At 44.0% G+C, this 24,189-nt stretch overlaps 2 protein-coding genes across 2 annotated transcripts; both read right to left on the bottom strand.

The window, feature by feature from the left end:
• Nucleotides 1–705: 705 nt before the first annotated feature.
• Nucleotides 706–915, bottom strand: BJ212DRAFT_1279934 (uncharacterized protein; the record flags this gene model as incomplete). Its single annotated transcript, XM_041331531.1, has 1 exon — nt 706–915. A coding segment is annotated over one exon (210 nt), but the record flags the coding sequence as incomplete, so codon positions are not given.
• Nucleotides 916–19,860: 18,945 nt separating this feature from the next.
• Nucleotides 19,861–20,293, bottom strand: BJ212DRAFT_1206713 (uncharacterized protein; the record flags this gene model as incomplete). The annotated part of the gene is made up of 3 exons (XM_041329162.1): nt 19,861–19,929; nt 19,970–20,098; nt 20,147–20,293. Coding segments are annotated over 3 exons (345 nt in total), but the record flags the coding sequence as incomplete, so codon positions are not given.
• Nucleotides 20,294–24,189: the final 3,896 nt, after the last annotated feature.

Below are 24,189 nucleotides of genomic sequence, written 5' to 3'. Positions count from 1 at the left end.
CATCATTGGTGACTTCTCGTTTGACAATGGCATAGTCTTCTTTGCCTTTAAGGTTGCCTGTGCCCTCATGTACATCCAAAAGGATAGTATTCAATATGGTTACATAACCAACAGATGAACACAAACTGATACATATGCTTTCATTTCCTGTAGTGAGTCCTGTCTTCCTGTTGAGATAACCATACTCCTCATTGTTGACATTCAAGACAAAGTACCTCACATTTGTGCCCTTGTCTGACATCTCAAGTCTAATGAAAATATTTCACTGATGCCTTGGGCACTCTAGTAAGTCATGCCTTTGTTTCTCATCATATTCAAACGATTACCATCCATATGAAATAATCCCAGTTGCTCAAATTGCAAGCCCACCCACACTTATTCCAGTATACTCTAATGTCATCAAGAAAAGTCTTCAGATTGCAGTATCATTTGACCATGTACAAGATTTGGTTATGGTATGGATGTACAAATGAGACAGCTAACATTCTTTGTCCTTTAGTCAGGAACAGAGCCTGAGGATTTCTTTGATGATGACAACTGAGCTCTATATCATGAGACTGAATATACAAAGTGCATACCTTCAGTCTTCAAATTTGCTATCAGCATTGTCATCAATCATCTGATGTGCAATTGATGTGCTCGCAACAGGCTGTGCTGGCACTGTATTCTTTGGCTGAGTTGGCTCCTTATCAACATCAACTGCTCTTACTTTCCCCTTGTCCTTTTTTGATTGTGCTTTTTCTTACCCTTCTCTGATTTCTTGTTCGCATCATCTACCAATTTTGCTCTCTTATGTGTAGCAACTTCTTTCTTTTGGTTCTTGACATGCTTCTGGGCTGATATAGTTTCTTCAGGGTCCTTTGGATCACCCCATGCTTTCTCATTGTTTATGATAAATGCTGGCACATCATACTTTTAATTCCCTGGCTGTGTGAGTCACTCCTGTGATACCATCTACCTTCTTACACAATGTTCAACTTTCTAAATTTGTGGAACAGCGACATCAAATGGCTCGCCTTGGGTATGAATAGTGTAATGCTTTGGTAGATGAGGATCCTGTTGAGCATCAACAGCAGTGATAAACTGGTTCCTCTGTTACACAAGGTAGGTCAGCACTTGAAAAGTTATTGTTAAATCATTGCTTACATGCTCACTTCCCCATACCCAAGGATGTGAGATGTATCTTCCAGTGAGATGTTCTTCTTCATTTGTCTCATCCTCATCTTATGACATGAGTTGTGGGACAAGGGTGATCTTGAACTCTGATTTGTCAGGTGGTACATCAAATTTCTGCTTGTGAACCTCAGGCCTTAGCTGCTGTTAAGAACCATGTTGCTCAAAGGAGAGAGAGACTGACTCAGAGGGGCTTGGCCTCAGCTCAATTGCTGTGCCCCTTACCTAAGTATGTGCCCTTCATTTCATATGAGGTCTGATGATGGTCCAATGAAGTCCGGAGGAGCGTGGGAAACATCTGGAGGAGCGTGGGAGAGTTCCGGAGGAACACAGGAAGTGTTTAGGAGAGTTCCCACTGCAAGATAATACTTCTACAGGAAACAGGATGGAAGGATAGGAGGTCTGAAGGTCTGGAGGACAGGAGGGCAGGATGATGGAGGACAGAAGGACAGGATGTCCGGAGGTATGAAGGACAGGGTGTCTGAAGGTACAGAGGGCAGGATGTCCAAAGGACAGGAGGATAGGACATCTGAGGGTTAGGAGGGTGGAACATCCAAAGGACAGGAGGTCCAGAGGTCTGGAAGGAATAGGGGCTACATCAGATGAAGTCCAATGTAGAAGCAAATAGAGGTAGACTACCCTAAGGTAGAGTCGGAGAGAACAGGGATCTGACCTAAGTCTGGAAAGAGGGTAAGTGCCGGAAAGGCAAAGCTCTGGCCTAGGGAATCAATCCCTAGGCCTGATGAGTAGGACAGACTTAGGTGGACCAAAGTCTGAGAGAGGATTGGGCAAGTCTAAGTTGATATTCAAACTGAGGAAACTACAGGAGTATCTACAGGGGTTATATACTGGAGACTATCTGAGGGGATCAGTAAGCAAAGGAGCAAGGCTATGTACAAGCATGTGGAAACATGTTAGTAAGTAAGACAGAACATAACTAAATGAACTTGGAGATGAAGACTCATACAAGGATCAATAAGCAAGACAGAACAGGAGGTACCTGTTATGAACTAGAATAGTATAACGGCAGCAGCTTGATAAGAGTGACGGCTGACATTACAATCAAGATCTTACAAATGTAAGGGTCATAAGACAAGGTAGAGAGAGTGTCTCTAACTTGAATATCAGTTCAGACGACTTAGGATTGGGGGTCCTAAGCGAAAGATGTTTCAGGTAGAATCTAGTAAGATTAAAGTGAAGTAACTAAAGCATACAGGAGGACTATTTATAGTGAGCTACTATGCTTTAGGGCAGGTGTAGTAATGAAGTGAGTCAGAGATAAGAAGAATGTGTAAGCAATAACAGAAATAGGACATCTAGCAATGGCAGCTGTGGTTGTGATGTAATACAACATATGAGTCAGAGATAAGTCTAGTGGCAGCATCATGCGACTCGTGACATAATACACAGTAGATCAAAGGAGAGAAAATGAATAGGGGCGTACTTGACTGTAACATTACCCCCTGTTTAGGAATGAAGTCACTGACTTCAGTTATCCTGATTTGCCCAGTAGACAGGGTCGGCGTCAAAGTTAGAGTCTAGCAAGTCGTTTTGTTCCTCAGTGATCGTATAAGATGATTTATCAGCCATCTCTTCAGCATGATAAATGGCATCCTGCTCAATCTCCCAACGAGTGAGAGCCTCATAGAAACCAGTGTCAGTCCAAACCAGTGGAATGACTGCTTCCCCTTTCAGGTCTTTACAAAAGACTGATAAGTGGCCAGGTGCATATTCTTTGCAAACCTGACAGTAATATGCTGGGCAGTTCTTATGGTGGTGCCTGGCAACACGACAATTACAACATACAACATTGTCAATGGTGGGCATTTTTATGGTGGTGATGGTGGTTGACTGTACAGGCGGGGACAGAGATCTAGATCGTCGTTTACGATCTCTGTGTGGCGAGGCTGAGGCTGTTTGTTTGGCAATATGGGTGGATCTGCGCTTGGTAGGGTACCAATGTGCAGCAGGTGCAATGGGGGTAGGAGAAGGAGAAGTTGGTATGTTAAGTACAGAAATAGGAGGGATATTGTCATCCGAACACTCCACAGTAGCTGCTGGAAGAATAGGTGGTGGGATCAGAACAGCAACATGTAGGGACGGAGGTCATGTGACTGGTTCTGTGGCAATTCGTTCTGTGACAATGTGGATAGCTTCTCTGATAGCTTCTATAGTATCATCAGGCAACAGACGGATTGCAGTATTATGAATGCATATATGAAGATGGCAGAATATGGTCTTGTGACACTCATCATCAAGGAGATTAGTGGTGCATTCAATGAGACTAGCGTCTCTAATGATTTGGATGATGAGCCTGCTGGAGATTGCTCCTCTTTCTCCTAAGAGAAGGTCTATCTCAATAGCATATTGTTGAGACATGAGAGCAGATTCGAACAAGGTGCTGGTCTCGACTTGATCAATGATTGTGAAGTAATCAGTGAGGGTAGAGTCACTGGTTAGAGTGGAGTTGGACGAAGGTGGGGAAACTACAGGGGAGGATGTGTTATTGGCGAGGTCGGTGGCAGTGGTGGTTTGGTAGTCAAGAAGGGACAATGGGTTGGTGATGTTTTTGGATACAGTGTTCATAGCAGCAGTGAGTTCTTCGATGCACTGTATGCAGAGGCATAGGCATTCAAGAGACATTGTTCTGAGTTTACAATTTGTGGGCCTTCTTATATGCAGTTAGGATGTTGGTAGCATTGCTAAGGTTCTCTTCTGGGACCCATTTGTTACTGGCAGAAGAGTAACCTTTCCAGGATAAGAGGTAGCGTCTTCGTTTACCCATGCCTTTATGCAATAAGATTGCATCGACTTCATATTCTTCTTCATTATTGATGACGTCTGGGGGTGGATCATGGAAATTTGGACCATGAACCTCTGTTTCGTGATAGGACGATAATTCAGAAGTGTGGAACATGGGGTGAACTTTCCATTGTGGCGGTAATTGGAGTGTGAACATGATAGGGGAGAGAATGGCAATGATCGGGAAAGGACTGTATTGTTTCGGTGCGAGCTTCCATGATGGTAACTGCGTGATTAGATTCTTTCCTGATAACCAAACCTTATCTCCTATTTTCCATGGATGATACTTCTGTCTGTGAGTTCATTCTGCCATTCGCTGCATGGTGAGATTATGGCATGACAATGCTTCTTCTCTGGATTTCTGGAGTGAGTGGAGTCTATCTTCTGCTGCGGGGACAGTAGAGTCAGGAAGTACATGCAGAAGGGCTCTTGGTTCATATCCCATCATTAGGAAGAATGGTGAAGCATTGCAGGAGTCATGTTTTCGATGGTTGTGCACAAATTCTGCCATTGGGAGGTGTTCTACCCAATCTTCAGGGTGGTTTCGGCAATAGATCCAGAGATAGGTTTCGAGTTCTTGATTAAGCTGTTCAGTCTGACCATCAGTCTGAGGGTGATAAGCAGTTGATGTGGCTATGTCATATTTCAAAAGCTTAGCAAGGGCTTTTGAGAATTTCAATATGAATTGCAGTCTGCAGTCAGAAATGACTTTCTCATGCAGTCCAAATCTGTGGTAGATGTATTTGAAAAATTTCTTAGCGACGCCTTCAGAAGTGATGGTTTTTGTGCAAGGGATAAGAATTACCCCTTTGTAAGGCCATGGTCAACCACAACCATAACAGAGTCAAAACCAGCACACAGGAAGATTGGTGATAAGATTGACAGAGACCTGGGTGAATGGGGTGATGGCAGCAGAAGGAATCAGGACAAGAGGTGGGGTGGTTGGATGGGTATCAGACTTCATCTGCTGACAAAGGGTGCAACCCTCAATGTAACGATGGATATAAGTACCCATAGATGGCCACCAGAAGTCCCATTTGACGAGTTCTTCAGTCTTAAAATGACTGGGGTGACTGGCAGTGGCGTGATCATGACATCGTTCTAAAATAAGATGCTGTCCTGTGGGGCGGACATAAGCTCAGTCCTTATAGTAAAGGATGTCATCCTTTATCGTCCAATCAGCGAGTATGGATTTCATGGGGGGCAGAGATAATCCATCAAGGGCATCAGAGGCAGCTTGGAAGATGGGGTCAGGGTCAGAGGGATCAGGGTTTGCAAGGGTGGTCATAAGTTCAACATCAAGGAGGTGGACAAACATGGAGTCAGGCAGGAGAGTGACATCAGAGTTGTCTAGGTCAATATCTACACCGTGATCAGGTCAATGGGAGAGGGTGTCGGGGGCAGCAAGCTTGGTTCCAGCGACATGATGGAGCTCTATATCATAGCAAGACAAAATTAATTGCCAATGGGCTTGCCAGCGAGTGAGCTTCTGGGCTGAACGGAAGTATAGGAGGTTCTTATGGTCAGTGAAGACAAGGACAGGATGGGGATTTCCTTCCAAATAGTGACGCCATTTGGTCAGGGCACGAATAACGGCCAGGAGCTCACAATCAAATATCTGATAGTTTTGTTCTGTGGGGTTCAGGGTTTGTGACAGGTATCTGCATGGGTGATACATTCCATTGTCATCAGTCTGTAGTAACACTGCACCAGTAGCGACCAGTGAAGCATCAGTGGCTACAGCAAACTGCTGACTTGGGTCTGGGTTTCAAAGGACAGGTTGCTTCAAGAAACAGTCTTTCAATGTGGAGAAGGCGGTGGTGCAGAGATCTGACCAATGGAATATAGTGGTCTTCTTCGTTAGATCTATCAGTGGCCTGGCAATATCAGAGTAGTGAGGGACGAAATTTTGATAGAAATTGCAAAATCCTGGAAACGACTGGACCTCTTTCACCATTGTTGGAGTAGGCCAATCCCTAATCCCATCTGTTTTGGCAACGTCCATCGTGACACATCCTGGTTGTATGATCATGCCCAAATATTCCACTTCTTCTGCATCAAAGGTGCATTTTTCTGGTTTGAGGAAGAGTTTCTCTTTATGAATCCTTTTCAGGATGTGTCAGGTACGATCGTGATGGGAGGAGAGGTCGTTTGAAAAAATCAAAATATCGTCCATGTAAATGACCAACCATCCTTCGTTGATTTCCTGTTGGAACGTCCAGTTCATATATGCTTGGAAGGTAGCAGGGGAGTTGCAAAGGCCAAAAAACATGACATTTGGCTCAAAAAGACCATATTCCATAGTGAAGGCGGCTTTCCATCTATCATCAGGGTGAATGCGAATGTTGTTATAACTGGAGTGGATGTCCATCTTCATGAAGTATTTGGCACTGTGCAATCGAGCGACTAATGAAAGTGGTAGTGGGAGAGGGTAAGCATTCTTAACTGTCCAATTGTTGATGTATCAATAGTCCTGACAGGGACAAAGATCTCCACTTTTCTTTCCTACAAAGAAGAAGCCACTTGCTTGCGGTGATTTCAATTCAGAGATGAACCCTTTCTTCACATTTTCATTGATAAAAGCTTTGACAGCAGTACGTTCTGCTTCCAATAACAGGTACACCTTTGATGTTTTTGGAATAAAACTGGGTTTGATTTCAATGCAATGGTCGATACCAGGTCATTCGGGTGGTAACTGATTGAGACTGTCTTTTGCAAAGATATCGGCAAAATCATGAAGGTAGGAAGGGACGAGTTCTTCGAATGATTTCTTCTTCTGCTCAAGTCCAGCTGCTAACACAAACTGCTGTGCTTTATTACTGGTTTTGATGTATTCCGTTGGTCATGACAGGGGTGTGACCATGGGTCTTTGTTCCGTGGTGCTAGTACCATCTTTGGTTAATGGAGTATCTAAAGAGACATTGGTGATAACCTGGAGTTCAGCAGCATCAACAGGATATTCGACCAGAAACTCATCATCGTTGAGATGGTATGTGGCAAGTTCACACACAGGTGGAGCATAGTCTGAAGTCCATACGTCTTCTTTGGTGCCGAAGGGGTTGTGGTCATCATCGGGGATGGGGTCAAGGCATGGTAATGCTGGGGGTTCTTCTTCGTCCAGTATTCTTCAATAGTAGCATGAGGTATTGGTTCTCTGGGTAGTGCGGTTGTGACCAATTTCTCAGGAGGTGCCTTCAGCAGCACTACAACTGGATTTGGTTGTGACTTCTGGTCGGTTGTTCAGAAAAGAGGTGGAAGACCATTTCTCTTCCATTCATTATCAACTTCTTTTTCAATTAGGTTGCTCTTTTCACTTCGAGGGAGTTCCAGGGTTTCCGCTTTCCATCTGATTACTGGGTCCATAGCATGTAGCCAGGGAATCCCGAGTAAAATCTGATCATGACAGCCAAGCCATGTGATATTAAACTTTCCGATCATGGATCGTTCATCAATTTTCATGATGAGGATGCAATATCGGGTGATAGCGCCCCCCTTTGCATAGCTCCCATCTGCAGTAGTGACCTGGAATGGTTTGGTGAGTTTATGCATTCGGATGTTATGAAGCTTAATGAAGTCTTCTGAGATGAATGTTCCGGCGGTGCCGGAGTCAACAACAGCTGTTGTTTTGACGGTTTTCAGACGTGTTTTGGAGATGAGGGAAATGGGAACATGGAGTTCTTTTCTGATTCCAATACTTTGTACAAGTCTGATAGCTAAATTGGAAGATACTGACGTCGATCCAGTCTTCCACATCAAAAATCCTCAGTGAGGTGACAGATCATTGTTTCTTCATCTTCCTTGTCACTGTCTTCAATTTCTTCGCAATGGACTGGGGTTTTCCCATTCTTCTTCTGGGGACAGGCTCTAGTCATATGCCCCTTTTGGTGACATGTGAAGCATAGTCCTTTCTTCATATGATTGCTTCTCTCAGCTTCAGTAAGCCAGTCTACTTCCATGGCATTTGGATCATGCCAATCAATGGAAGGTCTGGGTACATATTGCTGTCCGGTTGGCTTGGTAGTGGTGCGGTTGTTCTGATGGAACATGGCGCCTCTTTGCCAATTGCTGTCGAGCCTAATGGCTGCGGCGACGTACTTATCAAAATCCATGGGGACGGTCTCCATCTGGTAGATAGCATTACTGATCCTCTTCTTAAGCCCATCATTGAAGAATGTGATCAAGACGGCGTCTTGTTTCACAGCAGCCTGTGCAGCAAGGGTCTTGAAACTGGCGGTGTAGGAAGTGAGATCGCCTGTCTGCTTCAGAGTGCAGAGCTTATTCATAGCTGTGCCAATGGCATCAGCTGGTGTGAAGGCTTCTTTGAACTTTGTCTCAAAATTTGTGAAGGTTCTGTAAGATTTGGAGATGGAGTTGTTGACCTCTGTCATATCCCACAATCCGGACCCACATTCCATCATATTCCCACGCCTTCCGAGCCTACATCTGGACCACACTTCATATCCAACTCATTCCCAGATCCCCTTCCACTGTGTGCTCCACACCTCAGCAGGATCAACTATGCTCTGGATTTACCCCTGAGCTCCGGACCATCAGATCTCCACTGCTAGCCTGAACCATAACCCCCTGTCCCATCCACCCTATGTACACTCCATCCAGCAAGACATCTGGACTTCACCTCATCTCAGATTCTGGACTCTATCCACCTTCTCATATCCTGGTCCTGTATCCACCTTGTCTTCCAGATCCCCAGATCTCTGGACCTATTCCCACCCTCTGTCCGATATCCTGCGCCTATCCCCATTTAGGCATTCTCTGCTTTCTGGCTTTTGGTTACCTCTTCTTCTGTCTTGCTTATTGATCCTTGTATGAGTCTTCATCTCCAAGTTCATTTACTTATGTTCTGTCTTACTTACTAATGTGTTTCCACATGCTTGTACATAGCCTTGCTCCTTTGCTTACTGATCCCCTCAGATACTGTTCAGTATATAACCCCTGTAGATACTCCTGTAGTTCCTTAGTTTGAATATCAACTTAGACTTGCCCAATCCTCTCTCAGACTTTGGTCCACCCAAGTCTGTCCTACCCATCAGGCCTAGGGATTGATTCCCTAGGCCAGAGCTCCGCCTTTCTGGCACTTACCCTCTTTCCAGACTTAGGTCCAACCCTTGTCTCTCCAACTCTACCTTAGGGTAGTCTACCTCCGTTTGTTTCTACATCAGACTTCATCTGATGTAGCACCTATTCCTTCCAGACCTCCGGACCTCCTGTCCCTCATACCTCCAGGCATCCTGTCCTTCAGACATTCCATCCTCTGTACCTTCGGATGTTCTGTCCTCCTAACCCTCGGACATCCTGCCCTCTGTACCTTCAGACATCCTGTCCTCCTGTCCTCCTGTCCTCCAGTCCTCTGGACCTTTGGACCTCCTATCCTTCCATCCTGTTTCCTGTAGAAGTATTACCTTGCAGTGGGAACTCTCCTGAGCACTTCCTGCGTTCCTCCAGAACTCTCCTGCGCTCCTCCGGATGTTTCCCACACTCCTCTGGAAGTCCTCTAGCACTCTCCAGCAGAGTAGCCAGCCTCCAGAAGTCCTCCAGACTTCATTGGACCATCATTGGACCTCATACGAAATGAAGGGCACATACTCGGGTAAGGGGCACAGTGTACAAGCTGAGGCCAAGCCCCTCTGAGTCAGTCTCTCTCCCCTTTGAGCAACATGGTTCTTAACAACCTCAGTGTAAAAGGTGAGTGCCCAACCCATGGTGCTATCTTCTGTCATATACACAAGTGCGGTGATGACTTTCTTTTCATCAGTGTTATAGATTGTAGCATTAAGGGCAAAGTATGCCTTAATCAAGTACAACCATCTCAAAGCTTGCTGGGGAGTTCCGTCATAAGATGTTGGTGCTCTGGCTTTAAGTTCTGGGGTATTGGTGGGTGCTGACATCCTGAACTTCTGGTCTAGTGATTATCTGCAGGGGATGGTATGTCTCTTCTCTGCCTGGTTCTGGTTTCTGGGACCTCCCAGATGGAGAGGGTCAAAGTTGCACTTTAATCTTTTGTTATGAACTAGAATAGTATAACGGCAGCAGCTTGATAAGAGCGACGGCTGACATTACAATCAAGACCTTACAAATGTAAGGGTCATAAGACAAGGTAGAGAGAGTGTCTCTAACTTGAATATTGGTTCAGATGACTTAGGATTGGGGGTCCTAAGTGAAAGATGTTTCAGGTAGAATCTAGTAAGATTAAAGTGAAGTAACTAAAGCATACAGGAGGACTATTTATAGTGAGCTACTGTGCTTTAGGGCAGGTGTAGTAACGAAGTGAGTCAGAGATAAGAAGAATGCATAAGCGATAACAGAAATAGGACATCTAGCAATGGCAGCTGCGGTTGTGATGTAATACAACATATGAGTCAGAGATAAGTCTAGCGGCAGCATCATGCGGCTCATGACGTAATACACAGTAGATCGAAGGAGAGAAAATGAATAGGGGCATACTTGACTGTAACAGTACCCGAAAGCCGGAAAGGCAGAGATGCCTAAATGGGGATAGGTGCAGGATATCAGACAGAGGGTGGGAATAGGTCCAGAGTTAATATCCGGAGGTCCAGAGATCTGGGGATCTGGAAGACAAGGTGGATACAGGACTGGGATATGAGAAGGTGGATATAGTTCGGAATCCAAGACGAGGTGAAGTCCAGATGTCTTGCTGGATGGAGTGTGCATAGGGTGGATGGGACAGGGGGGTATGGATCAGGCTAGCAGTGGAGATCCAATGGTCTGGAGCTCAGGGGTAAATCCGGAGCATAGTCAATCCTGCTGAGGTGTGGAGCACACAGCGGAAGGGGATCTGGGAATGAGTTGGATATGAAGTGGGGTCCAGACATAGGCTCAGAAGGCGTGGGAACATGATGGAATGTGGGTCCAGATTGTGGGATATGACAGCTGCTGTCATAGGTAACATCCACTTGTTTGGCCCCTATTCGTTTTTCTCACTCACACCTTTGCTGGACCCCTTTCCTCTTCAGGTGATCACCCCTTTTCTCTTTTCTTGATTGTTCTATCATTTTCTCCTGATCATTCCACTGACCATTCTGTCAGTTGTACCTTATCTTCAGTTCATCCAATGACTCACCAACCCTATGCCCTTACCACCTAACTGGTACTTCTTACTTACTATGGTATTCTGACTCGTCATGACTCACCATGACTCATGTCCCCTTTACCCTTACTACTCAACCAGTACTTTCTACTTACTTTGGTATCCTGACTCATTGTGACTCATTCACCCTCTACCCTTACCACTAATATGGCAAACCTGCCCTTATCCCTTCCAACAGTATATATACTTTACAGGTAGCATTTGTATTCTCTAACTTGAATCTACTTGGTTCATACTGTCTACTCCTTGAGCCCTAAGCAAGCTCTCCTCTTTGACAGGTACCTTCGTTGGAGCTTGTCGCTGCCAACATCCTTAGCCTTATAAAGAGAACAATTGATGACTCACCATTGTAATTGTCAATAATTGATTGTAGCCTTTGCAGCTAGATTGATTGCTGTGAACTTGTACCTACAAACACTTGCTGGTTGCAGCAGGCTTGGTGCAAGCCCCAATCCAAGTTCTATGTTACTTACTTGCTTTGTTTGCTAGTCACAGACTTAGCTTGATCATAACAACATCATTGCTTAGTACTTGCACCTTGCTATTAAATCTGACACACAGCCTTTGATAGTTTTGCATCTCACAATGCTCCTTGGTTTTTGGAAGCCTCTGTTGAGGTGGTTACACAAGATGATGACAATATCTTGGCTGCCTGTAATGCTTTATGTAAGTCTTGGTACTTGGTGTGCACACAATCAAGCAAGTCTTCATCACTGATTGGATGCAATGCCTTTGCAGATGCAGGGCTAAATTCAGCACCCTTTGCACAAATATATCTAAAGACTGTCTGGAGACCTTGATAGTAATCTTCATGAGTGTGACTGTCCCCCCAGCAGAATAAGAGGAGCTTTTTACCAGTTGCACCATCCATGGGCCACCATGGCAGATATTTGGATGTCAATTTCACAGTACCAAGCATATGTGAAAATATATGATGTATGACAGCCTGTGTTCATCAGCATGATCTTTTTTTTTAGAAAAGTTGTGTACTCACCAGTAGCCCAGGATCATTTTTTGCTTCAAGACTTGCCTCCATCCTTGTTTCATCCTCATCCTCTTCATCTTCTTTGTCACTAGATTCCTCAACTTCATGCCCACTTTTGACCATCTGTGTTACAGTGCTCCACTCTTTTTCCCATCATTACTGCAGACACCTTATGGCTGTACTTCTGATGCTTCCTTTTCACTGTGCTGTTTCATCATGGTCTCTCTTATCTCTGACTCATACTCCATTTTCCCATGAACCTTCCTTTCCTATTATTCATTACCCTTAGCCCAGCCTGGTCTGTGCATGATTCTCTTACATATATAAACCCTAGTTACTGCTTGTATTTTCTCTAACTTGAATCTACTCAGTTCTCTTTCATACTTGAACTCTAGCTCCTTGAGAAGGAGGCTAGCCATTGTCCCATTTGAACTCTAGATCCTGCGGGAGTCTAGATAATTGCTCCTGAGGGAGGCATTGAATTCAATAAGGCTTAGTCCTTGATCAACCCTGATCCTGATTCCTTGATTGGAACAACACTCTGTCCAAGTTCATAACAAAAGATTCAAGTTATCTCTGAACCCCTCCATCTGTAGGGGCTTTTACTTTTTGAACCCATGAAAACTGATTGATTGCCAAAGTGGCACCCTCCAAGAAAAGCAAGAAGGCTTTCTCTGAACAATCCAGAATTCCATACAGTCCTTATCTACCCAACTCTCCCAGATGAACCTCTTCATTGTGAGGATCCTTTGACACTCCCTGCACTCCTGTTCTCCCTACTCTTGCTGTCCCAGGCCCTTCATCCATTACACACCACACTATTGTTTCTCATTTTGAAACAAGTGCACCAGCACCTATAGAAGACAGAGATGAAGAAATCCCTGACACTCCACCCATTGAACTGGTAGCACCACCCAGATTCCCCTTCCCTGAACCAGAACCATCAGACACTGACTCAGACTCAGACATGCCAAAACCAATTGAAAGAAAGATTTGTTCACTACCTGACTTTGATGAAAATTGAGATGGAACCGCAAAGTTCCTCTGCCTCATCACACTCTACCTAGATGTGAACAAAGAAATTTATGATACTAACACCAGAAAGATCACCTTCGCTCTTTCATTTATGAAAGAAGGCACGGCTGCAGCATGGACAGAAGACTTCATTGAACATGCTCAGCAACCTGATCCAACATCCACTACTGGAGAAAAGAACAGATATGGAACTTGGGATGAATTTACTCCCCAGTTTGAAGAAACCTTTAACCCAATTGACTCAGCTGGTACTGTGCTTCACAAGCTCCATGCTCTTAAACAAGGCAATGACTTAAGCGAGTACATAGCCACACTCTGACAGCTCTGTAACTGAGCTGAGATCTATAGCTTCAATGCTCAGAAAGACTACTTCCTTTGAGGCCTTAAACAGCTGCTCATTACGAAACTCTGCAATTCCAGAGAGATCCCTGACACCCTTGACAGAATAGTCAAGAAGGTGATATCCATTGAGAACTCTTATCAGCTTCTCCTTTCCCACAGACCCCAGAACAATAATAGAAACACCTGTTTCAATGATTGGTGATCCACTCCGTGTTTCACCCCTAGAAACAACAACCCTAATGCCATGGATGTTGATCACCTCTCTGAGGCTGAAAAGAAGGAATACATGAAGCAAGGGAAATGCTTCTCTTGCGGAAAGGTTGGTCACAGATCTAATGACCAAGAATTCCACCCTCAAAATGGAGATGCCAGAAAGAATAACTATAAAGGAAAGCAGACGGTAAGGTGTACAGCACCTAAAGAAGAAGACACCAGCAAGATCAAAGACCTCAATGACGAAGAAGATCTTAGCGCCAGAAGAATGGATTTTTGAACCAGGAGCCTACTGCAATGTTAGCCACTCCTTGTATCAATGTATGTACAGTGGCTCAAAAAAGTGTCTCAATGTTTGTGACTTTTCATGTAATTGCTGTATTATGAGCTAGGGCATGAGAATATGACTAAGCCATAGGGAGGTGTGGGAAAGCTCTGCTTCTAAGCTTCATGTTTGATCCATATAGCGTGGGAATATTATGTCATCAAGTGAAGATATGGTTAATTTAATTTGGTGACTCATTGAGACACTTTTTTGACTTTCAGTTTGGCCAACACAATCCCTATAATTCTAGTACTTGGTGCTCCCTCCTGTTGCTACCAAAACTGGCCTAAGCAGGGTTACTATCATTAGGATCATAAAAAAGTCATGCCAGATAAGAAAAATATCAAACTAGATTGTCCTTTCAAGCTTACACCATATAGCAAAAAATCTCTTGTTCATGATATTCCAACTAGGCAGGCTGCCAATGCTGCTCAAGCCACCAAATTTATTAATTACATCATCTACACTGCTCTCTCCACTCAAATAGTCAGGAATACTCCTAAGGCAGCCAATCTTAAAGCTGTAAACAGGCAGAAAAAGCCTTTCCTGTCTTCAGCCTAGAGGAGAAGGAGACCAGCCTTGGCTTTAAAGTCTCAATATTGGATTATCAAGGACTGGAATAGGGCTACCTGGTCAGATGAGACCAAAATCAATAGGATGGGGTCAGATGGCTAGGAATATATGTGATAAAAGACAGAACAACTATTAGAACAAAAAAAGTCAAGAAAACACTAAAGTATGTAAAGTAGGAAACTTGATGGTATGGTGATGTATGAGGTGGAATGGAGTAGGAATTCTCTGTGAGGTGGGGGGGGAGGACGAATGCAGAGCAGCACATTTCAATTTTGGAAACTATCTGCTCAGAAGCATGCAAGAATCAAGAATTATTGAATAAGATGTTACCTTCTAACAAGACAATGTCCCTAAGCATACTTCAAGTTGACCATAAAATGGTTTGAAAACTATGGCATCAGTGTGCTATCATGGCAAGTCCAGTCCTCAGACCTCAATCCTATTGAACAGCCCTGGTAATTGCTCAAGATATCACTTGTAGTCTATTAAGAACCTTAATAGGGGTTATTTCAGCTATGGGAGAGAGTTGCAGCAGAGTGGGGCAAGATTGTTGATGAGGAATGCCTCAAATTGATAGATAGCATGCATAGAAGAGTGGTAGAAGTAATTAGAGCAACAGGAGGGAGCACCAAGTACTAGAATTATAGGGATTGTGTTGGCCAAACTGAAAGTCAAAAAAGTGTCTCAATGAGTCACCAAATTAAATTAACCATATCTTCACTTGATGACATAATATTCCCACGCTATAGGGATCAAACATGAAGCTTAGAAGCAGAGCTTTCCCACACCTCCCTATGGCTTAGTCATATTCTCATGCCCTAGCTCATAATACAGCAATTACATGAAAAGTCACAAACATTGAGACACTTTTTGAGCCACTGTATTGCACACAATGTAGGAAAAACTAAAGAATTATGGGTCCCAGCGACTGTCTTTTCCTCCATACACCCCAATAAATCATTGCAAACCACCACTATTGTCAACTGCGGTGCAGCTGCTACATTCATCCATTGGATGTTTGTAAGAAAACACAGAATCAAGACACATCACTTTGAAACCCCCTTCCCTATCCGAACCACTGATGGAAAAATCTCCAAAGACCCCATCACCCATTATTGTCATCTCGCAATCAAGATTGATGATCAACTTATGATTGGAAAATTCAACATCATGAATATGAGCAACAATGATATGATCCTCCTTGGGAAACCTTGGCTTTCCGCCATGAACCCTGATATCAACTGGGCTAAAGACACCCTTTGACTCCCTTCAACTCCCAGATCACTTTGACTAGAAGAAGTATTCAAGAAGAAATGGGGCTTCATTCCTTCACCTTGCAAGAAGGTCACAATCAAAGAAGAAGAAGACCCAGAGCAATTTAAACCCATCTATGCTCCACTTCCCATAAACAGGAAAAGAAGAAAGAGGAAGAACCACTTCCACCTCTTTGGCCAGATCCTGACGAAGATCCTTTACCCCAATATGACACCAAAGATGATGTCTGGGATGACATTCCCACTGAACCAACTTTCCTTCAAAAAGTTGATGACCCTGTCACTTACCCCATCAATGACGATGAAGTATTAATCAAATATGCCAAAGATGGCTCTTCTATTACCCTTTTCAAAAACCTCTCCTTCAACACACCCCTCACATGTGATGGCACATCTGCCTCTGAGATCTGACAAGCTGCAGCTCTATCTCCCTTAAGAAACTCTTGGATCTATGCACAAAAGACCGAAGGAGACGAAGAATACTTGAAAACTAGTAATAAAGCTCAAGAATTTGCTCTCAAAGATGCCCAAGAAAAGAAAAAGAAAACTTTTGAAGAACTCATCCCTGATTATCTCCATGACTTTGCCAATGTTTTCACCAAAGATGGCTTAAACACACTTCCCCCATCTCAACCAGGTGTTGATCATAGAATTGAAACCAAACCTGGATATATTCCGAAATCTGCGAAAACCTATCCATTATCCCTGAAAGAAACCAACACTGTGAAAGCCTTTCTTGATGAACACATTACTAAAGATTTTATCCAACCTTCAAAATCTCCGCAAGCCAGCAGATTCTTCTTTGTAGGAAAGAAAGATGGATCTCTACAACCCTGTCAAGATTATTGATACATCAATGAATGGACGATAAAGAACACTTACCCTCTTCCTTTGATCCCTCCTCTTATTGCCAAACTAAGGGACACCAAGTACTTCACCAAGATGGACATCCAATCCAGATATAATAATATCTTGATCCACCCTGATAATCACTGGAAAGCAGCATTCACCACCTCCTTCAGACTCTTCAAACTGAAAGTCATGTTCTTTGGCTTATGCAACTCTCCTGCAACATTCCAAGCCTTCATGAATCAGACCTTCCAGAAAGAAATTGCCAAAGGCTGGATGATTGTTTACATGGATGACATCCTCATTTTCTCAAAAACCCTAGAAGAGCACCAGAAATGAACACACTGTATCCTCAACATCATCCAAAAAGAAACCCTCTTCCTGAAACCCAAAAATGCACCTTTGACACTCAAGAAGTTGATTATCTTGGAATGATCATTCACCCCAGACAAGTTGTGGTGGATCCAGCCAAATTATCCAGTATCAGTCAATGGATGACTCTGACTTTAGTAAAAGAAGTCCACTCATTCCTTGGATTTTGCAACTTCTACCATCACTTCATTTCCCATTACCCTGATCTTGCCTGACCTTTGATAGATCTGACCAAGAAAGACACCATTTTCACATGGTTGCAATCCTGCACTGACTCCTTTGAGAAGTTAAGAGTCCATTTGGGAAGGATTATTTTGCCCAACTTTGCCCAACTTGAAAAAATAAAATCCGATTAAGTAAGCTCAGAGCTTGAAGCTGATGTCATGCTGATTGGTGTTATCAGTAACAAAAAACATATGCCACACATACTATTGCCATGCTCCCCCATCTCTTACACCACGCTGACAACCCTTCCACTGATGACGATATGGTGGTCGAACAGGATGAGCAGGATGAGCAGGCTGATGGGCAGGGTGTTGAGGATGCAGAGCAGTCAGATATCAAGAACCTCTGAGCTATCATAAACTTTTTCCAGGATATGGTTGTTTCAGCATCTGAAGTTGTCAGTCTTGCCAGGGACACCCTTAACTCCTATACAAACACATATTACAACAAACAACCATACCATACTTCAGCTCTGTCTGGGATTGACTGGGTCAATGAGCTTCTGAACGGCCATCCAGAACGAATCCGATGCGAGCTCGATGTACGCCACCACATATTCATTGTATTGTGGGATATACTTCGTGATGGTGGAATAACTGACTCAAAAAATGTAATGTTGGAAGAGCAGCTGGCTATCTTCCTGTATGCCTGTGTTACAGGCCTCACTGTACAGCACCTTGCTGAGCATTTTCAACACTCAAATGATACTATATCAAGGTATGTCTACTAGCTCTCATCCTTACATTTAATTAATATTCTACAAGGTATTTCAAATGGATTCTGATCACATTGTCCTCCCAACCAATATATTCCACCTATGTCTGGCTTCCAAATGCACAAACTCCAATACCTGCTGAAATCCTCAAGATGAAAAAATTATATCCTTACTTTGCTGATGTAATCAGTGCCATTGATGGCACTCACATTGCGTGCCATCCCAACACTGTTGATCGTGATGCCACTCACAACCACAAGGGCAATTTAACACAAAATTGCCTTGTCGCATGTGATTTCAACATGTGGTTCACTTACATGTTAAGTGGCTTCCCAGGGTCCGCAGGAGATGCTCACCTTTACAATGAGGTTTGCCTAACCAATTTCACCATCCCTCTGGGCAAGTTGTACCTTGCAGATGCAGGATTCACCACATGTGATGAGTTACTTGTGCCTTACCGTGGTGTGCACTACCACCTGGCTGAATGGGGCCAGGCAAATATGCTGTATGTTATCCCACTGACTTACCACCCTAGTACTTATTTTTTTCAGGCCTCACAATCCAAAGGAACTATATAATCTATGTCATGCACAGCTCTGCAATGTCATTGAACATATCTTTGGTGTGTTGAAAAAGTGGTTCCAGATTATTTGCATCCCTCCCAAGTACAACTTAGATATCCAATCTTGCATCCCTCCAGCATTGTGTTTTGTACACAATGTCATCTGATTCCATGACCCCAACAATATACTAAACTATCATTGTGTGGATTCCAATGAGTGGGGGGCTTCTTATGACAGCAGTGTGCTTGCTGATGGGCCACCCACCAATGCAGCACGCACCTGTGCACATAAAATCTGCAATGAAATCACACAATTGATGTGGGTTAATTATCTTCAAGAAAGGCTTTGCAGAGGCCAGCCTTTACTGCCTGATGTACAAGTAGAATAGTGAGGCTGTTTGTCATTTGTCATTTTTATTGTCGTTTTTGTTGTTGTTGTGTTTGACTCACTCAATGTACAATGTATTGTTCCCTTGCTGCTAATTCAGTCTTGATTGCACAAACATGAGTCCATTGATTGCAGTATGAATGAGTGAGATACATCATGGGGTTCAACTAGTTATATTTTCCTTTGCCCACGCTTCCCTCACTTCCTGTAGGTGCCGTGCTAAAAAAACCTTGTGGACACCATCCCATAGGATCACATTATAATTATCAGTGATGGTGATGTCAGCTTGGAAAAGATCCATCATGGTGACCACCTCGTGATCATTCAAGCTCTTTTCTTCTTGCGCCTGAAGGACAGCGTGCTGCTTACAGGCTGGGACAGGATCAGTCAAATGGCCAGCAACAGTGTCCTGAAACAATGAAGTGGCATCAGCTATGCGATCGACGACTTTCTCCCCCAACTCTTCCAACATGAGTGGCATAGTGAGCTGTTGCGATTTCAATGATCCTGCTATGCTCCTTGATTTGGAACGTGGGGGGCGGGAATGAGTGCGTGAGGAATCATCCCCATCAGATTTGTGCTTCATTGCAAGTGACGAAGTAGATGTAGAAGTTATTGAAAGAGACATGAAGGGCTGGAGTGCTGCATTGAAACCTCTTGGTGTGACAGGTGTGTGAGGTGGCAGTGGCATTGACCTAGAGTCACTGCCCATCTCAACATTGCTGGAGCTACTAGGACTGAACTCAACCCGGTCAAGCACTTTCTCAAGTGTTGACATGACCTCATCACCCTCGCCACTCGTGATGTTGCTACTGGCTGTTGGTGTATCTGTATTGTGGCCCATGGTTGCGGCCTGGCTCAAGCCAGCATAGAAGCCAGTCCAGCTGCTTGTGGTCACTGGGATGACACCCTGCAGCTTCTCAAAATGCAGCCATCCTTTGTTTTTGAAGGCCTTCGCATTGGGGTTCTTCTGTGTGAATGGTTAGTGTGGTAGAGCAGGAGAGATGGACAATACATACTGAAATGTAGTCCATCCACATAGTCTCACCTTCATCATCAATATTAGCCCCTTTTTTGAAGTCATACAATACACCTGAAGCATTGCTCAGTTTGTTGACCACCTTAAACACTTTTCTTAACTAAAAATGTGTCAGTTTCAGTACTGGCACTCAGAGATGAGTACTTACATGGCTCCATTTAGATTGACAGGAATCAGCTGTCTTGGGAGCACCCTCAGGCACTGGACCTGCTGCCATATGTAGGGCAGCATTATTCCAGAAGGTCCTGGTGAAGTTCGTCCCATCTCCCACTTTGGAATGCTTGTCTGTGATATAGTCGACCAGCCTTGTTGCATCGGCCAAAGACCAGATGCAGCAATCTCTTGTCTCTCTGGCAGAGTCTTGATTGTCAGTTGCTGCCTTCTTCTTGCCCTTTCCTTTCCCTTTGGGTGGCATCCTCAGGCTGGTGGCACTGCATAAACAGTCAGACCTCATTCGCATCCGGGTTGAGGGCATATTAGTATAATAAGCCTACTGACTGTCACTGACCTGTCACAGTCATCTGGCACACTGGCAAGCTTACTTAATTGGATTTTAGTTTTCAAGTTGGGCAAAGTTGGGCAAAATAATCCTTCCCAAATGGACTCTAAAGCAATGCTTCTTATCAGAACCTGTCCTCTGAAACCCTGATCCCTCTCAGCAATTCACCCTTGCCACTGATGCATCACTTGTTGCCACCAGTGCAGTCCTCCTTCAGACTGATGAGAATGGTACATATCATCCATGTGGCTATCTCTCTCAATCCTTTAACCCTGCTGAATGAAACTACCAGATCTATGATCGTGAACTCCTCACTATCATCCATGCTTTGAAAGCATGGCACCATTACCTTGAAGAGAATCCTCACCCTGTCATTGTTTTCACCGATCACAAGAATCTCCTTTATTTCTGCTCCGCACAGAACCTCACTCGCCAACAAGCATGTTGGCAGTTAACCCTGAATGAATTTGATCTTGAACTCCACCATGTCCAAGGAAGCAAACTTGCTGCTCCTGATGCTCTCTCACACTGCCCTGATCATTCTTCTGACCCCTCAGATAATTCTGATGTCACACTTCTCCCTGATACCATGTTTTCCCGACTCATTGATAATGACCTTGCCAATGCCCTGAAAACCACAGACCCTCTCTCTGACCCTGTCATTTTGGCTGTGCAACAAGCCCTTAATGGGTTAAATGCACCCCCTATGAAATCTGCCCTCTCCAATTGGAAGTTTGATGACAGCACTCTGTTTTATAAGAACCATGTTTATGTCCCCATCCATTGACATCACCGCATTCTACACCTTCACCATGATCACCCCACTGCTGGTCACCCAGGACACTTTAAAACTGAAGAATTAGTCAAACATGACTATTGGTGGCCCAGAATGGGCACATTTATCCGCAAATACATTGAGGGTTGCACCCTATGTCAGCAAATGAAATCCAACACCCATCCTCCCACACCACCTCTGAACCCTATCCCTTCCTCTGCACTTTGCCCCTTCTCACAGATCTCCATCAATCTGATTGCTGACTTGCCTGAATCAGGCTGTTTTGATTTGGTTATGGTCATGGTAGACCATGGCCTTATGAAGGGGGTAATTCTCTCACCATGCAAGAAAACCATTATGTCAGAAGGAGTCGCCCAACTCTTTTTCAAGAAAGTCTTTCTTAGATTTGGACTCTATGACAAAATCATTTCTGACAGAGGACCCCAGTTTGCCTCTAAATTTGCCAAAGAACTTGGAAGACTCCTTGACTATGAAGTTGCACTTTCCACTGCCTATCACCTGCAAACTGATGGACAGACTGAACGTCTAAATCAGGAACTTGAAACCTATCTTCACATTTACTGCCATTCTACACCTCTCAATTGGGTAAAGCATCTGCCCATGGCTAAATTCATACACAACCACTGAAAGCATGATGCCCACAATGTCTTCCCTTTCCACCTCATGATAGGTTACAAACCCCGAGGAATCCCCTATATTCTCCTGAATTCCGCCATCCCTACAGCAGAAGATTGAGTCAAATACCTTCAGAAGATCTGAGAAGAAGCTATCTCTTGTCACAATCTCACCATGCAATGCATGTCTGATTGGACTTTTGGAAAGAAGTTTGAACCCTGGAAGATCAGTGAGAAAGTGTGGCTATCAGCAAAGAACCTCATCACTGGACTACCCTCAAAGAAGCTTGCCCCTAAATGCTACAGCCCCTTCACAGTAGAAGCCATCCTTTCCCCTATCACATTCAAGATCTGACTCCCTGCCTCCTGGAAATCACACCCTGTCTTTCATGCTTCTGAGTTATCCTCCTATTGGGAAACAGAAGTTCATGGCCCAAACCACACCAAACCACCCCCTGACATCATCAATGGACAAGAAGAATACGAGATAGCCATTCTCGCCCATAAGGGAAACGTAAAAGGAAAATGATGCTTCCTCATATCATGGAAGGATTACCCTTCTTCAGATAACTCTTGGCTCCCTGAAACCTGAAAAGGAATTAGACAACACCCAGGAAATCTTGAAAATCTATAAAAACCATCTTCAACTTTCTTGACTCTTTACCTAGAAACCTGATCCCAGAATATGCCTTCTTCACAATCCTTGAACTCCCCTCTTGAACTCCATCACTCTCAGCTTGAACTTCACCACAAGCGAGCCCTTGTTGAATCAACCCTTTCTTCTCTTCCTTGTGTTTTACCTTTAGATCTTTTCTTTTCTGAAGACATTGTTTCTCTTTCCTTGATGACCATTCACTGCAGTGCAGACCTGGCATCTAGCTATGCCCATACCATTGCAGCTCCTGCTGAAGAAACCACCAAGTATTCCATTATTTATCATATGACCAAGATCAAGTCCCTCACCACTGAACAACTCTTAGATTGAGGGTTTGAGCAAGCACTCACTCCAGAAATGATCTCTGAAATTGTGAAACTAGAATGCTCTGTCTCTGTCAAACCCCTTTGCTTCTCCACCCAAGAAGTCCCTAGATCTCCATTGGAATCTTCTGACGACACCCCTGTTCCTGCTCCCTCTCAGCTTGCAGTTTGTTCTGCAAGAAACCCACATTGTGCTTGTTGAAAGAAAAGAAACATTGTCGCCTTTGGAATAGGCCTCTCTCGTCCTATCATACCATCCCCTGCTCCACCCATCATCATTGATGAAGACAAACCTGTGTCCTCCTCTGACTCTCATGCCCTATCTGAGGAAACTTATCGTGACTGAAATGATGTTAACTATTCCACCATCACCTGTCGATACTGCCAGCAGGAAGGACATCATCAGGTCCATTGCCCTCGCTACTTTTGCTGAGAATGCCATCACCATGCTCCAAAACACCTCACTGCCTATTGTCTCACTCTTAGAGGATGATGCATCATTAATGCCAAACCTGGCTCTTGGGCCTTCCATTACCAACTAAAAATCTATGAAGATAGAAAAGATCTTGAGCAAGAGGAGCATGAGAAGCAGTTTGCTAGAGACACTGACTTCAACCCTAACAACTATCAGTCTCTTAGTGATTGAAGTTGGTGACTTCAGACATTAACCAGGGGGTAATGTTACAGTGCTCCACTCTTTTTCTCATCATCACTATGGACACCTTATGGCTGTACTTCTGATGCTTCCTTTTCACTGTGCTGTTTCATCATGGTCTCTCTTATCTCTAACTCATACTCCATTTTCCCATGAACCTTCCTTTCCTATTATTCATTACCCTTAGCCCAGCCTGGTCTGTGCATGATTCTCTTACATATATAAACCCTAGTTACTGCTTGTATTTTCTCTAACTTGAATCTACTCAGTTCTCTTTCATACTTGAACTCTAGCTCCTTGAGAAGGAGGCTAGCCATTGTCCCATTTGAACTCTAGATCCTGCGGGAGTCTAGATAATTGCTCCTGAGGGAGGCATTGAACTCAATAAGGCTTAGTCCTTGACCAACCCTGATCCTGATTTCTTTATTGGAATGATGCTCTACCTGAGTTCGTAATAATCTGCAATGCATCTGCCAGCTTCATCTTAAAATCTTGTTGCATGTCTTTGAGGCACCTCTCACATGAGTCATGGATGGATTGGATCATAATGTTCTGGTGAGTAACAACATCCATGAGATCATACTGGCTGGGGCACTGAGAAAGTTGTTTCTCTAGTTCAGTCACTCACTGTTTCACTGCTTCCAATGCT

Source organism: Suillus subaureus (assembly GCF_016647635.1).
Source record: "Suillus subaureus strain MN1 chromosome Unknown BJ212scaffold_35, whole genome shotgun sequence".
In the NCBI taxonomy this organism is placed as follows: Eukaryota; Fungi; Basidiomycota; class Agaricomycetes; order Boletales; family Suillaceae; genus Suillus; species Suillus subaureus.
The sequence above is the reverse complement of the archived record's forward strand: the minus strand, read 5'-3'. Positions and strand labels throughout refer to the sequence as shown.